This window comes from Bos indicus, chromosome 18 (genome assembly GCF_029378745.1).
Source record: "Bos indicus isolate NIAB-ARS_2022 breed Sahiwal x Tharparkar chromosome 18, NIAB-ARS_B.indTharparkar_mat_pri_1.0, whole genome shotgun sequence".
In the NCBI taxonomy this organism is placed as follows: domain Eukaryota; kingdom Metazoa; phylum Chordata; class Mammalia; order Artiodactyla; family Bovidae; genus Bos; species Bos indicus.
The window spans coordinates 57616709-57633454 of record NC_091777.1 but is presented as its reverse complement, the minus strand read 5'-3'; the positions used below and the strand labels follow the sequence as shown (position 1 = coordinate 57633454).

General features: G+C 51.9%; 1 protein-coding gene across 1 annotated transcript; it reads left to right on the top strand.

The window, feature by feature from the left end:
- The first annotated feature begins 2165 nt into the window (after positions 1 to 2165).
- On the top strand, positions 2166 to 9701 carry CTU1 (cytosolic thiouridylase subunit 1). Its single transcript, XM_070772221.1, has 3 exons — positions 2166 to 2329; positions 5570 to 6114; positions 8380 to 9701. The coding sequence occupies exons 2-3, from the start codon at positions 5607 to 5609 to the stop codon at positions 8913 to 8915; spliced, it is 1044 nt and encodes a 347-aa protein (XP_070628322.1). The 5' UTR covers positions 2166 to 2329; positions 5570 to 5606; the 3' UTR covers positions 8916 to 9701.
- Positions 9702 to 16746: the final 7045 nt, after the last annotated feature.

Sequence of the window (16746 nt, the reverse complement as noted above, 5' to 3'; positions counted from 1 at the left end):
CACTTACTCTCAGGGCCTGCACTTGTTTTTCTTAAGACTTGGTATAAAGAGAAAAAAAAAATGCATGTTTTCTTCCATTCAGCTTCATGCCTCTGCCCATCTTATACCCCTCACCCCTCTCGTGGAACCATTACCCATAACCTGGGATAGGGTCGGTGCTGTGATCACTGAGAAGGGAAGGTGCAGGGTATATGCATACATGGGCATGCCCACACCATCATCAACTCTTGCCTTTTCAGCTGATATCTCATCTTGCAGCCCCATCCCCTTTTTGGACCCCCTCTATCCTGACCGACTCACTGTCTCCTAGCAGGGGTAGTTATAGTATCTCAGTGCTCAGAAGGGCTGTTTCCTATGGTCCCTAATTTGCAAACAAAAACAGAAGAATCGGAGAAGAGACAGAGGGAAGTCACGGAGAATCCAATGGTGGGTGAAAGAGGAACTTTTGACCACAAGCCATCAGAGTTTAGGAGGACTTTTAACCCCACTTATTCAATTTGCTGAAGAAGACACTGAGGTCCAGAGTGGGCAAGTGAATTGCACAGGAAGTCAGTTCATCAGTTGACAGCTTAGGGTTCATTGGGCTGGGTGATAGGAAGTGTATGTTAATATGAGAGGGAAGAATTGTCAACTCTTACCATGAGGTGAGGGAAGAAATTTCATTCACTCACCAACCAACTACACTGTACCTTTAGGTTTTTAGTAAAGATTCAACCCTTGCTCTTGAGAATATCGACATCTGGTTGGGAGACAGATCATCCGACAATTCCAATGAGACAGGGAAAGTGCCTGTGGTGGGGAAACAAAGACATGTGATGGGTGGGGCTCTTGCTTCTCTGGACTAAAGGGTGAGTTCTCAGAGAGGAATAGGCCAAACAGACATAGTGGGGACTTTCAGGGTCTCACAAGTGATGTGAGTTCTGCAGATGACCCAGGACGCTCAGGTACCATGTTCCCAATCCCATTCACTCTCCCACTGTGCTGGGGATCCTCCACCAGCTACCAAGCTCTGGGCTCTGTCTGTGACCAACCCCACCTCTGCACCCCTTGGGTTCTCTCTGGTTTCTGGGGATCCCTAGGAAACGGCGATGCCGCTATCCGTGGTGCTGATTCGGAGTTGATTGGTGACTCGGAATGTCTGCAGCCTTGGGGAGGGGGAGGGGAGGTTGACCACAAAGAACAAGGACCCTCGGTCTGGATTCAGGAGGGTCAACAATATGTCAGACGTGCCGGGAAGGGCCAGGTCTACCTGGGAGGAGGGACTCCAGGGAAAAGAAGATCTCTGTTCGTCTTCCTTGACCTTCTGGCCACCCTCAGGAATGTTTTTTGGAAAACGCTAGGCTGTTGACACACTGGTCCAAGCACTGGGTAAGGTGAAAGCTTTGTTCTATCCCTTAACATATATGATCCCATTTCATTTTCTGAACATGCCTGACAGAAAGGGCTAATCCCCCTCATCAAATAGAGGGAGCAGTTGACAGACAGATAAGTAGCTGTAGGTACTAGTTTCCAAAGAGCTCCAAACAATCCCACCACTTCCTTAAGGCAAAATAGTAATAAACTTCGTTTATTACACAACGAAATTTATTACGTCTTCCTCTTGAATCTGGACTGAGCTCATTACTGCTTTTACCAATAAAATGTGGAGGACAAGATTCACATGGCTGCGACCCAAACTCAAAGGGCAAAAATAATGTGCTCTATGAAACAAAGTGAAAGTGAAGTCGCTCAGTCGTGTCCGACTCTTTGCGACCCCATGGACTGTAGCCTACCAGGCTCCTCCGTCCATGGGATTTTCCAGGCAAGAGTTCTGGAGTGGGTTGCCATTTCCTTCTCCAGGGCATCTTCCCCACCCAGGGATTGAAACCGGGTCTCCCGCATTGTAGGCAGACGCTTTACTGTCTGAGCCACCAAGGAAGTCCAATGTGCTCTACAGTCTTTCTAAAAGCCTATCGTAATCCCACAAAAGCAGATAATCGAATGCAGCCACTTCGCCTTTTAAGCGTCCGGCACGGTAACAACTCACTACCCTAGTTAACAGTACGCGCTCCGCGTCCCTTGCCCATGCGCAGGCGCAGAAGGAAACAGCGCAGTGGATTTTGGGAGTAGTAGGCAGATTGAAATAAGGGGCCGCAGGGACTGCTGGGAGTTGTAGGCCGAGGGCCTCAATAACCACCGCTGCTTCAGGTGGAGCCGTCGCGTGGGGCTATGGGAGCCGTAGGCAATACAGCGCCCAAACCCTTGTGGGAGTCGTAGTCTCGGAGCCACTTCCGTACAGGAGTTCCGCGTGTTAGGCAGTTTGGACGATCCAGCACCGCGTTCTACTCAGGTGAGTTATTTCCTCCCGGACCTGGTCGGCCCCTGAGCGCCCGCTCTTTGTTGCGGTGCCGTGCGAAGGTTGAGGAACTCTCCGGGGGTGATAACATTCGCCTCTGACGTCCCAATGCTTGTATCCCAGAGGCCGACTGACCGGAATCCTCACTGTGGGCTCTGCGGTCCAGCTTGTCTCTGGCCCGCCCACCCCTCTCCCCCGCGTGGGCTCGGGGAAATTCGACCATTTCCCTGCCCTCACCCCCAACTGGATACTTCCAGGAGGTCCCTACACTGTCCTGAAATCCGTCTTGATAGAATGATGTTACACACTACCCATCATTCTGACAAAGCTGCGATCTGGAGGCATCTCACTTGGGGTCTGGGCCCCGCCTTCTGGGGGCGCTTATTCCCTCAGCATACAGATCTTTACTGAGCCCCGATCCTTTGCCAAATCCCTTGCAAGGCAGGGGGTCAGTGGTGGCTGAGCCAGACCCTGTCCCTCCCTGCTTGTAGTGAGCTCACAGGACAGGGGAAGGGTGACAGGCCTGTCACCATGAAGGGTAGCGTCGTGATCCGGTTGGGATGGAGGCCTACAAGGGGCTCTGCGACCCCAGAGGGGGCGCCTGAGCCAGCCTGGGGTCTATAAAATTTTCGAGGGGAAGATGCTTAATACACGTTTCAAATCTGACGTGTCCAAATGGAATTCTAGTCAGCCTCCTCCACAACTAAATGTTCCCATCATCCTCCCAGGTGCTCAGGCCCAAGCCTCCAAATCATTCTTCATTCCTCTCTTTTCTCATGATCCCACCCCAATCCAAGTCTTGTGCAAGTCCTACGGACCCTACCTTCAAAATAGATCCAAAACCCCACCTTTTCTTGTCATCGCCACTGCCAGCACCCCAGTCCAGGCCAACATCATCTCACTGACGATCACCATAGCCTCCTCTCTGGCCTCCCTGCCTGCCACAGTCTGTTCCCCATACAGCAGCCAAAGGGAAACTTTTAAAACCTAAGTCAGATCATTTGCCTCCTTTGCACAGAACCCTCCCATGACTCCCATCTCTCTCAGAATTAAAATTAAAGCTGTTTCATGGCCTGTGAGCCACTGAAAATCTGCAGACTCATTTCCTGGTGGAGTCTTCCTCATTCAGGAGGCAGGTTCCTGGGCCCTAGTGACTGTAGATTTAGGGGGAGAAGAGAGATGAGTCCAGAGTAACTTTATGTCCTGTCCTACGGAGGAGCTGGGTGGAGATGTGGTACTCTCAGCAAGCAGGGAACAGCTGGGCAAGAACAGGTTTCTCCGTGGGGAGCAGGGGACTGGTCAGTTTGGGTACCTAGGATTCTGGAGAACTGGTGGGTATCTTCAATGGGACATTTGAAGGACGAGCCTGATGGACATCGTGATTCAGTCACCCACAAGGAAAACGAGTTGGGCAGGACCTGGGAACCACGAAGGTGCCTCTCCAAAAGAGGCTGAGCAGGAGGCAAATGAGGAGAGCGAGGGAGAATCAAGCCAGAGTGGCAGGGGTGAGGTGAGATGCATGGGAGGATGTAGAGAAGACCCTGGGCAGTTTTGTGGACAATTTTGCGTGTAGAGGAGGGGAGGGGAGGGGAGGGGAGGGAGACCAAGGAGGAGCCTCCTGCAGTATCCAGGAGAGAGACATGGTTCAGACCAGGGTCGCAGCTGTGGAGATGCTAAGGAGTGCTGGGCTTCTGGGTCTGTTTTGAAGCTACAAACAGGATTTGCTCCATTCTAGTTGGATGTATGGGGTTTGAGATTTGAGGACATGCCCCAGGTACATTCTCAGTGGGGCATTTGGAGGAAAGGTTGAGACCTTACACTGCAATTTGGAATCACCTACAGGGAGAGTTAAGAGGGATGGAGAAAGCAGCTCAGTGTCCTGGGACACAAAGCTCCTGCCCTGAGTAGCTGGAGGGACAGAGCTGAGAGAAGCAGGTTTGGGAAGGGGGATCAGGAATCTGGGTTCTGCGATGCCTGTCAGACAGCTGAGTTGCATTGGCACCTAACTGGTGTTATAGACAGTAAGCATGCGAGTCACATAAAATGATTCCACACTCTATGGGAAATCCTGGAAACAGGATGAACTGCTCAGAAGCTACTGCACTATGATAGTCCAGCCCGGAGATGATGGTGCCCTGGAGGGGAGGGACTCAGTCTGGTGGGTTCTTATGGGTTCCCCTGGCAGGTGGGTCCAAGAAGGGAGGGAATTGTGGCTGGGTGGGGAGGAATGAGGTGGGGGGAACAGAAGGAGTCAAAGATGGGCTGATCCATCTCTTGATAAGGCCACAGAAGCTTGCAGGAGATTCTGAGATGACTGCCCTGCCTTTCAGAGGATACAGTCGGGACCCATTCCTAGAGACAGCATCCCACCCCCACCAAAGTGAAATTCAGTTGGTCTTTCCTGTTTATCCCCCTTCCCCTAACAGAACTGCTGGCAGTCCCCTTGCCTCCTTCTGTTCTTAGATCACTGACCCTTCCCAAGCTCTCTGAGCAGCCCTGGAAGCCCAGGTCAGTGACCTGTCCTTCTGATCAGGGTTGTAAGAGGGGTGGCTTCCCCGGAGACTGTGAAACGGGTCCTTAATATGCACCTCCATCCCTCCAAACAGAATCCAACCTAACTTGCCTATCTCTCCCTCTCCCCTCCACCCTTCACCCCCAACCAGCTACTTCTCTCTCCTTGGTGTGTAATGGGTGTAATCCAAGAAGCCTTCCTGGAGGCACTAGCCTCCTTAAACCTTCAAGGGTCAAACATTTGACCCTTGAACAACATGAGTTTGAACTGCTCCACTGAGACTCAGACTTTTTTTTTTCCCAATAAATACATACAATACTACACCATCCGCAGTTTAGTTGAATCCTTGGACTTGGAACAGGGAAGATATGGAAGGCCGACTGCAAAGTTATGTGGAATTTGGTTGTACTCCCAATCCTCGCGTTGTTCAAGGGTCAACTGTATACATATAACCCTCCCTTACTCTGGAAGATGGAGAAGGAAATGGCAACCCACTCCAGTATTCTTGCCTGGAGAATCCCATGGACAGGAGCCTGGCAGCTCCTGTCCAAGGGGTCGCAAGAGTCGGACACGACTTAGCGACTAAACTACTAAGTACTACAACTACTCTGGAAGAAGCCTACCTGGTCCCCACTATTCTCGGCAGGGACACTACCCTCTGTAAGCAACGACCCGTAATCCGGAATCCACGTGTAACCCGCCTCCCCTCTCCACCCATCCAGGAGAAGCCGACCCCTCCCGCCTCTCCAGGACCCCACGATGCCCGCCCCGCAGTGCGCCTCTTGCCACAAGGCGCGCGCCGCCCTCCGCCGTCCGCGCTCGGGCCAGGCGCTGTGCGGCTCCTGCTTCTGCGCCGCCTTCGAGGCCGAGGTGCTGCACACGGTCGTCGCGGGCCGCCTGCTGCCGCCTGGCGCCGTGGTGGCCGTGGGCGCCTCGGGCGGCAAGGACTCCACGGTGCTGGCACACGTGCTGCGTGAGCTGGCCCCGCGCCTGGGCATCTCGCTGCACCTCGTGGCGGTGGACGAGGGCATCGGCGGCTACCGAGACGCGGCGCTGGCGGCTGTGAGGCGGCAGGCGGCGCGCTGGGAGCTCCCGCTCACCGTCGTGGCCTACGCTGACCTCTTCGGGGGCTGGACTATGGACGCCGTGGCCCGCAGCACGGCCGGCTCTGGCCGCAGCCGCGCCTGTTGCACCTTCTGCGGGGTGCTGCGGCGCCGCGCGCTGGAGGAAGGGGCACGCCTCGTGGGAGCCACGCACGTCGTGACCGGTGAGCGCAGGCGCGACCCAGAGGGGGCATGGTGGGAGGGGCGCATGCGCGGGATAGGGCACTGTAAGGGCGCTGCAGTGCGTGCCCAAGTGGTAATGGAGACTATAAATAGCCTAGAGGAAAGCACCGAACACGGAGAAGGGGATGTGCGCATGCTCCAGCATGGGGCCTGAAAGTACAGGTTACTGCCAGGGTGGTGCGGGCAGGAGGAAACAGGATGGGCTGGGCATCACAAAGACTTTGAGTCTTGGCCGCTCTCTTGGTCTGCACAGCTTGGCAAGGAGGGTGGGAGGTGGGAGAACCGAGTGGCAGGAGTTAGTCTCTGGGTATTAGGTCTTTGAGTCTTTACTTATCTGTAATCGTCTCTAATACTCTTGGTCTCATGGCCCCCAGCTGTCTCTCTTCAGAATCCATCTCTATCGCTGGAAAGTATCTCTCTGCCTCGTAACTTCTTTTTCTTGTTGGCACCTCTTCTTTTCCATAACTCTTCTTTTCTTCTCTCGCTCTCATCCATTCCTTCAACAGACAACCACCGGGTTTCTACTAAATGCCAGCTCCAAGCTGTTATTAATATATAGAGTAGGCACTACACACATTTATATTAAATACGCTCACATCCTCATCGGGCTGTGGCTGAGAATACAGCAATGCCCGGGACAGACCTAAGCCCGCACCTTTGCACAGTACAAATATAAAATGATAAACGGTCATAAATGCTACTGGGAAAAATTACATGGAGCAAAAAGAGGACCTTATGGTGTGGAGAGAGGGGATGAGGGAGGGCTTTTGAGATCCGGGGGCTCTGGGTGAGGAGGTGAAGAGGAGTGATGTTTGAGGGGGGTGGAGGTTGTTCCAGGCAGAGGGAACCATCTGTGCCCGGGCCAGTCTGAGGGGCCCCAGGAAGACCAGAGCAGTGGGTGGAGTTCAGATCCACTTTCCCCTTTTGATGGTGAGGCGTTAACATCTGATCCTTTGAGCAATGGGGAAATGGCTGACAAAGGCTCTGAAAAGCACAGTAGAGCAGGGGTGAGGCGCCTGGGTTGGAGAGGCAAGGGCGGAGCAAAGGACATGAGCTTGGAGGGTGGCAGCTGTGGGTGGTCCAGGTGAGCAACGATGGTTGTCAGAACCAGTGCTTTTTTTTTTTAATGCTGTGTAAATATTCCCTTACTTTCTCCCTGGTCCCTCTAAACAAAGACAACACAAAAACATTGCAGTCTGTGCCATCAAAGGCACTTCTGTCAACTACTATGAGTTTTCTATGGCTGCTGTAACAAATCACCACAAATTGAGTGGCTTAAAACAACACAAATGGAAAACACACACACACACACACACAAATGCATTAGGTTAGATCTGGAGATTAAAGTTCAGGCAGAGGTCTCACTGGTTGGCATTCCTCTGAAGAATCTACTGGAAAGTCCATTTTCTTGCCTCTTCCAGTTTTTAGAGGCTACCTCTTGGAGGCCTCCTTCTTCCAGCTTCAAAGCCAGCAGCTGAGTCCTCATCTTGCATGGTCTGACCTTGATTGTGTTCCCACATCTTCCATCCTGATTCTTTAACTTTAAGGACCCCTGTCATTACCCTGGGGCCCACTTGGCTCAGCTAGGCTGATTAGTAACCCTCATTCTATATGCAATCTTTATCTCTTTCACCATGGGACCCAATATATTTTCAGGTTGGGGGGGTGGGGGATTCTGCTTACTACAACAGTCCTCTTTCCCATCTCCATTAAATGACTTCCGTGTAGTCTGAAGTACATTTTTTTGTTGGTGGTGGTGGCGGGGGTTGGGGGTGGGGGGGGGCGGTATTTTGGCCTTATGGGATTTTGGTTCTCCAACTAACGATTGAACCTGGTCTCTCAGCATCCAAAGCACAGGGTCCTAACTACTGGACCACCAGGGAATTAATTCCCTTTAGTACACTTTTAATTGAGACTGAAATGACAGTCTTCCCGACCCAGGGATCAAACCCAGGTCTCCCGCACTGCATGCAGATTCTTTACCTTCTGTGCCACCAGGGAAGCTCTGAAATGATAGGTGTAGCCTAAAGGACTTTCACTGCTAGCAGAGGGCTTGGTCTGCGATAAGTGGGGGGTAAGTAAGTTACCCCGCGTTGCTCCACGGGAGCCTGGGTGTGTCGCCCTCTCGTTTCTCGCCGGGTCCCCCAGCAGCCTCCCGCAGGCCACCCCGCGGTGCCCCGGGGTCTCCTCCCGAGGCCCCGTCGGCCCCGGCCCCCTCCTCACTGCTCCCGTCTCCCCTCCCTCAGGACACAACGCGGACGACATGGCGGAGACGGTGCTCATGAACTTCCTGCGGGGCGACGCGGGCCGGCTGGCGCGGGGCGGGGGCCTGGGCTCCCCGGGCGAGGGGGGCGCCCTGCCGCGCTGCCGCCCGCTGCAGCTGGCATCGCAGAAGGAGGTGGTGCTGTACGCGCACTTCCGCCGCCTGGACTACTTCTCCGAGGAGTGCGTGTACGCACCCGAGGCCTTCCGCGGCCACGCGCGCGACCTGCTCAAGATGCTGGAGGCGGCGCGGCCGTCGGCGGTGCTGGACCTGGTGCACTCGGCCGAGCGCCTGGCGCTGGCCCCGACCGCGCGGCCCCCGCCGCCCGGCGCCTGCTCCCGCTGCGGGGCGCTGGCCAGCCGCGCGCTCTGCCAGGCCTGCGCGCTCCTGGACGGCCTGAACCGCGGCCGGCCCCGCCTGGCCATCGGCAAGGGCCGCCGGGGGCTGGACGAGGAGGGGCCGCCACGGGAGCCGCAGCCGTCCCGACCGCTGACTTCCGAGCCGGTCCCTGACTTCTAGAGACTCCAGTTCCCCGCGGGGATCCAGCACCGTGGGGGCACGGGGCCGCCTATAAATGACACGGAATGAACCCGAGTTATCTGAGCCCGGGCTTCGTGTGCAGCTGGGAGAGAGACGGAACCTATTGCCTGCGATCCTGCAGACGCTGGGGCTCTGGGCTCCTGGGGCTGGGGGCTGGGGACTCCTAGGTCTCAGAGAGGGGAGCACTAAACGACCTCCATTCCTGAGTGAGTGGGAATTAGGGGGCTGCTGTACAGGCTTGCCTGTACCTCTGTGGGGTTCTGGACGTGCTCAGATAGCCCTAACCCCTCTCGATCGCCTACTGCCCGCCTGATGATCGTGTTTGCCTGTAGTGGGCTAAGCACAAACACGCAGCTGGATGGACATGTCAGTTACAGCACTCATGGTGTTTCTGTGTGAGCGCTGGGTGTACTGCTGGCGCTGGGCCATCTCATTTCACCCGCACCACGATCTCATTGGCTGTAGCCCGAGGCCCATAACTGGCCTGGGGTCACCTCTCTGGAGCCCCACCTGAGGCTCTTCAAGACAGTGGAATTAGTCCTTATTCCCACTACCTCCTGAATCTCTGATGGATGAAGAGCAACTGGGGCGGCTCTCCAGACTTCAGATTCTAGAGGCAGAGCTGGGTGAGCTTGGGTCAGTGACTTAACCTCTCAAATCTTCCATTTGCTCCGCTGAAAATGGAATCAAGGCCTCCCACCAAAGCATTGTTGTGAATGTTTGATAAAGCGCTCAATAAATGTCAGACTTGGCTGTTCACACTAAGGTTTGGCCACCAGGGGGCGCTCGATTTCGGGGTTTCTGCCCTGCCAATCCAGATAGGTGTGAGGCTCAGAAACTGCCTGCCTGACTCCTGAGGAGGCTTGATGTCCTCAGTCCCACCTCCAAGCTTTGCTGGGCTGCTCCTTTGTTAGAAATGCCCTCCTTTCCCATCTTCCTGCTTACATCCTCCAGGGGCCTCCTGGAAGTGTTCCTGAATCTCTCCTCCTGCCCTTCCCAGCCCAGGACATTGGGAGTCTCCCAAACCCCAGCTGCTGGGTCCTGGCCTCTGGCCATCCACACTCTTTGGGTCTCTCTTTTCCTATTTAGATTGGGCTGGAGGGCCGGGAACAGATGCTTGGAGTCCCCTGTGAATTAATCGACCATTAGGTTAATTATTCGTTCAACAAACACGTATTGAGCACTTCATCTGTGGCCCATGTGCCAAGGGCTAGGAATACTGCAGTGAGCAAAAGACAAAACCCCCGGCTGCCATGAGGTTCACAGTCTGGGAGAAACAGACAATAAGTCAATGAATATATAATGTCAGATAGTGATTAACACAACAAATAAAAATAAAGCAGGATTAGAGAGAGAGATAGTGAGTGCCAGTGTCCATAGGGGTCAGGGCATGGCCTCTTTGAGGAGGTCACATTTGAGCAGAGACCTGAGTGAAGCAAAGGAGTGAATCATAAAGCTATCGGGACTGTCCTGGTGGTCCAGTGGTTAAGAATCTGCCTTGCGATGCAGGAGACACAGGTTTGATCCCTCTTGTGGGAACTAAGATCTCACATGTCAGGGGGCAGCTAAACCACCCCCCCACACACCCACACCACAGCACCACAACTACTGAGCCCACCCACCCCAACTAGAGAGTCTTTGGGCTGCAACAAAAGATCCTGAGTTAACTAAGACTGAAGGCAGCCAAAAAAAAAAAAATCATAAAGCCATCTTGGGAAAGAACTTTCCAGGCAGAAGGAACTGCTGATACAAGAGCCCAAGGGTGGGAATAGAGTTGATAAGTCCAGGAAACAACAGCCAGGTGGTGTGGCCAGAGCAGAGCGGGCAGGGAGGAGAACAGCAAGAGTTGAAATGCGGTGGTAGCCAGGGTAGGTCCTGCAAGGTCTCGCTCAGGCAGGAGCCCATTTCCCAGTTCTAGTTTGCCAGGCCCTTGCGGAGCACTCCTTCCTTGCGTTAAGCTCAGTGATACGATAGATTGTTTTGATCCCTAATTTTACAAATGGTGAATTTTGGGCTCAGAGATGTGAAGTGACTTCCCAAGGTCACAAAGCCGTAAATCAGTGAAGAAGCTGGGGCTATTCACCCTTTTTGCCGTGCGGCCTGCTGGAAGTCAGGGGACTTGGGCCCTTGCTGCAGATCAGCCACTGATTCACCTTGTGGTTTTGGGCAAGGGACTTTTCTTTAATCGAGTTACCCCCTTCACATCAGGAGGTGGGTGGTTGATTAGACTTCTGTTGTAGTTTAGAACAACACTAACCAACAGAAATATATTAATAATATGAGCCATATATGTAATTTAAAGATTTTCTGTAGCCATATTTTTAAGGAGGGGAGGAAACAGGTGAAATGTTAATAATATATTTTATTACAGTGTATTAAAAAGTAGAGACATCACTTTGTTGACATAGGTCCATAGAGTCAAAACTATGGTTTTTCCAGTGGTCATGTATGGATGTGAGAGTTGGACCATAAAGAAGGCTGAGCACTGAAGAACTGATATTTTTGAACTGTGGTGTTGGAGACTCTTGAGAGTCCCTTGGACTGCAAGATCAAACCAGCCCATCCTAAAGGAAATCAGTCCTGAATATTCATTGGATGGTCTGGTGCTGAAGCTGAAGCTCCAATACTATGCCCACATGATGTAAAGAGCTGACTCACTGGAAAAGACCCTGAGGCTGGAAAAGATTGAGGGCAGGAGGAGAAGGGGGGGTGACAGAGGATGAGATGGTTGGATGGCATCACCAACTCAATGGACATGAGTTTGAGCAAAGTCTGGGAGATGGTGATGGACAGGGAGGCCTGGTGTGATGCAGTCCATGCGGTCACAAAGAGTCAGACACGACTTAGCAACTGAACAACAACAACAGATATCCAAAATATTACTATTTTAATGTGTCAGTTCAGTCACTCAATCATGTCCGACTCTTTGCGACCCCATGGACTGCAATAGGCCAGAAGTCACTGTCCATCACCAGCTCCCGGAGTCTGTGATGCCATCCAACCATCTCATCCTCTGTCGTCCCCTTCTCCTCCCATCATTAGGGTCTTTTCAGATGAGTCAGTTTTTCACATTAGGTGGCCAAAGTATTGAAGTTTAACCTTCAGCATCAGTCCTTCCAATGAAGGGAAGGACTGTCCAAGGGACTCTCAAGATTCTTCTCCAACACCACAGTTCCAAAGCATTAATTCTTCAGTGCTCAGCTTTCTTTATGGTCCAACTCTCACATCCATTCATGACTACTAGAAAAACCATAGCCTTGACTAAATGGACCTTTGTTGGCAAAGGAGTGTCTCTGCTTTTTAATATGCTGTCTAGGTGAGTCATAACTTTTCTTCCAAGGAGCAAGCATCTTTCAATTTCATGGCTGCAGTTACCATCTGCAGTGATTTTGGAGCCCCTAAAAATAAAGTCTGCCACTGTTTCCCCATCTATTTGCCATAAAGTGATGGGACCATGTTGAGGTCCTTTAATGGACTGGAACCTGGTGGTCTGGAGTCAACCGATAAGAAAGTAAAGGAGAAAGAAAAAGGCTGATATTCCTTGGTTTACGCAGAAAGCCAATAAAGCCCCTGCACGGGGCTTTATTGTTCATGGAGGCCTCAGGCGCCCTCTCGATGGGGTGAAGGCACAGAGCGCCTTCTCGAGAGGGTCTCAGAAGCCCGGGCAGGAAAGTGAACTCAGAGAGCCTCTGTGCTCCAGGGGATCAGCCTGAGAGAGAGAGAGAGAGAGAGTGAGAGAAAGAAAGAAAGACACGGGGACCAGAGTTCTGATGGAGCAAATGTGTTTTAATCAACATGGTGTGGGCATATGTACTGTAGTTATTCTCAGCAAAGATAAAGATTAAAATTCCAGACTTACAAAACATAGGCAATCCTTATTAAGGAGAGAGAGAGTTGTAAATAATCACTTTTACCATATGGTTCATAAAAAGGAAGAGTGTACTTATCACCGTATAGAAAAACTAACGAAGGAAATGCCTGGATTCCTCAGCCCCCACCCCCCCCACCCAATTCCTGAATATTCAGGAATTAATAAGGAACAGAGAATTCCTGACAGATCCAAAACAGCACACAGGAAGCCTCCTGTTAAATGCTTCCTGACAGGACCAGATGCCATGATCTTACTTTTCTGAATGTTAAGTTTTAAACCAACTTTTTCACTGTCCTCTTTCACTTTCATCAAGAGGCTCTTTAGTTCTTCTTCTCTTTCTGCCATAAAGGTTGGTGTCATCTGCATATCTGAGGTTATTGATATTTCTCCCAGCAATCTTGATTCCAGCTTTTGCTTCTTCCAGCCCAGCGTTTCTCATGATGTACTCTGCATATAAGTTAAATAAGCAGGGTGACAATATACAGCCTTGAGGTACTCCTTTTCCTATTTGGAACCAGTCTGTTTTTCTATGTCCAGTTCTAACTGTTGCTTCCTGACCTGCACACAGATTTCTCAGGAGGCAGATCAGGTGGTCTGGTATTCCCTTCTCTTGAAGAATTTTCCAGTTTGTTGTGATCCACACAGTCAAAGGCTTTGGCATAGTCAATAAAGCAGAAGTCAATGTTTTTCTGGAACTCTCTTGCTTTGTCGATGATCCAACGGATGTTGGCAATTTGATCTCTGGTTCCTCTTCCTTTTCTAAATCCAGCTTGATATCTGGAAGTTCACCTGGCTGGGAGAATTCTGAGTGTTACTTTACTAGTGTGTGAAATGAGTGCAATTGTGCCGTAATTTGAGCATTCTTTGGTATTGCCTTTCTTTGGGATTTGAATGGAAACTGACCTTTTCCAGTCCTGTGGCCACTGTTGAATTTTCCAAATTTGCTGGCATATTGAGTGCAGCACTTTTACAAGATTCGAAATAGCTCAACTGGAATTCCATCACCTCCACTAGCTCTGTTCGTAGCGATAGTTCCTAAGGCCCACTTGACTTCGCATTCCAGGATGTCTGGCTCTAGGTGAGTAATCATACCATTGTGATTATCTGGGTCGTGAAGATCTTTTTTGTATAGTTCTTCTGTGTATTCTTGCCACCTCTTCTTAATATCCTCTGCTTCTGTTAGGTCCACACCATTTCTGTCCTTTATTGTACCCATCTTTGCATGAAATGTTTCCTTGGTATCTCCAATTTTCTTGAAGAGCTCTCTAGTTTTTCCCGTTCTGTTGTTTTCATCTGTTTCTTTGCATTGATCACTGAGGAAGGCTTTCTTATCTCTCCTTGCTGTTCTTTGGAACTCTGCATACAAATGGGTATATGTTTCCTTTTCTCCTGTGCCTTTAGCTTCTCTTCACAGCTATTTGTAAGGCCTCCTCAGACAACCATTTTGCCTTTTTACATTTCTTTTTCTTGGGGATGGTCTTGATCCCTGCCTCCTGTACAATGTCACGAACCTCCATCCGTAGTTCTTCAGGCACTATATAAAATCTAATCCCTAAACCTTGAGAAATTTAACCTTTTTTTTTTTATACTAAGGATTCAAAATCCTGTGTGTATGTTATGCTTACAGTCCATCTCCACTGAGACTCAACCACAGTTCTGTCGCCAGTGGGACCAGAGAGCCTCGAGGAGCTGAGGAAGACGCTGTTCTCAGCTCCAGCCACAAGAGGTCACTATGACCACACCGTGCGTCCGTGGCCGGCACCTTAGAGCAGATCTGTTTCCTTCCCCTCCGCCTTGGTGAACTCTGCTGTCTCCTCCTCCCTCTCCTCGCCTGCCCCCTCCCCGCCACACACACACACACACACGCGCACACACACACACACACACACACACACACACACACACACACACACCCCTGCCTTGGTGAACTCTGCTGTCTCCTCCTCCCTCTCCTCGCCTGCCCCCTCCCCGCCACACACACACACACACACACACCCCTGCCTTGGTGAACTCTGCTGTCTCCTCCTCCCTCTCCTCGCCTGCCCCCTCCCCGCCACACACACACACACGCACACACACACACACACACACACACACACACCCCTGCCTTGGTGAACTCTGCTGTCTCCTCCTCCCTCTCCTCGCCTGCCCCCTCCCCGCCACACACACACACACACACACACACACACCCCTGCCTTGGTGAACTCTGCTGTCTCCTCCTCCCTCTCCTCGCCTGCCCCCTCCCCGCCACACACACACACACCCCTGCCCCCTCCCCGCCACACACACCACACACACACACACACACACACACACACACACACACCCCTGCCCCCTCCCCACCACACACACACACACATACCCCTGCCCCCTCCCCCCCCCACACACACACCCCTGCCCCCTCCCCACCACACACACACACACACCCCTGCCCCCTCCCCGCCATACACACACCCACACCCCTGCCCCCTCCCCGCCACACACACACACACACATACCTGCCCCCTCCCCGCCACACACACACACACACCTGCCCCCTCCCCGCCACACACACACACACACACACACCGGTCCCTCTGGCCCCAGCCAGCCTGGATCCAAGGGTGAGATAAACAGTCTGGCAGAAACCTGAAGGTCCCATATGAACACTGGAAAAATTCCATGACCCGAAGACTCATGTGTCTGTCCATCCATCCATTCATTCTGTAAATATTTATGGATCACTCAATTTGTGACAGCAATGAACAAAACAAAAGCCTGCCCTCACGGGAGAGGCCCAAAAAGGAAGAAAATAAGTAGAATATGTAGCATTTCAGATGGTGATAAATTGATCGATCGATCACGTCAAACATTTAAGTAGGGTGGACGGGGAAGACCTCTGCTGGCTGCGAAACCACACGTGCAATCTCCAAGGGAAAGACTGAGGGCAGGAGGAGAAGGGGAAGACAAAGGATGAGATGGCTGGATGGCATCACTGACTCAATGGACATGAGTTTGGGTAAACTCCGGGAGTTGGTGATGGACAGGGAGGCCTGGTGTGCTGCGGTTCATGGGGTCACAAAGAGTCAGACGTGACTGAGCAACTGAACTGAACTGATGGTCGATATATCTATGTGTATACATGATATTGATAATAGAACAGCAACAACAGTATGGACTACTTTCTACATGATAATTACTGTTTTAAGCATTTTATATAAGTGGAACCATTTCTATATCTCTGACTATAAACATACATAGATACAATGGATATATAGATATAATGGGTCTAATGGATAGATATAGGTATAGATAGGTATGAATATATCTAGATATAGGTATGAATATATCTCTATGTATCATTATATAAAATTATATACACCCCTCCCCCCAAAAAAAAACTCCAAGGGAGGCAGGAGAGTGGTGGAGGCGGGTGAGCAGAGGAGAGATGAAGGAGGGGCCAGGTCGCAGGAAGCCATTGAGATTTGGGAACAGAGGAGTGATAAGGATCATCCTTTATTCACGAGACAAACATCTGCCCAGGCACCTCGCAGGAGCCGGGTCCTGCAGGGGGTTCATGGGGATACAGCTGAGTCAGCCCCAATCCCTGCCCTCGACGGGCTCCCTGTCTGATGCGGGGAGGCAGTGCGCACCGACTCTGGCAAATCAAGACCGAGTGGGATAGGCGTCAAGGCGGAGATCAGGAAGGGCCCAGGGAAGCCCAGAGGTGGGGCGGCTAACTCAGCGTGGGGCGTCGCGGAATGCTTTCTGAAAGAGGTAGTGTTTAAACCAGGATCCAGATGAGTAAGAATGAGCACGGGAAAAGGGTGGGAGGGGGACGACTGCACCTGTGGCGGAGAAAACAGCCGGTGGAAAGGCCTGCAGGCCAGGGCGCACCATGAACCCCTGAGCCCCGGCGGAGGAATGGCTGCTTCTGGTGCAGGATGCCCCTGGAGAGGG

Excerpts from the sequence above, each read along its gene's own strand:
- CTU1 (XM_070772221.1), top strand. The coding sequence starts at position 5,607 with ATGCCCGCCCCGCAGTGCGCCTCTTGCCACAAGGCGCGCGCCGCCCTC. Across the intron at positions 6,115-8,379 it reads AGCCACGCACGTCGTGACCG|GACACAACGCGGACGACATG; the intron begins GTGAGCGCAGGC and ends CCCCTCCCTCAG.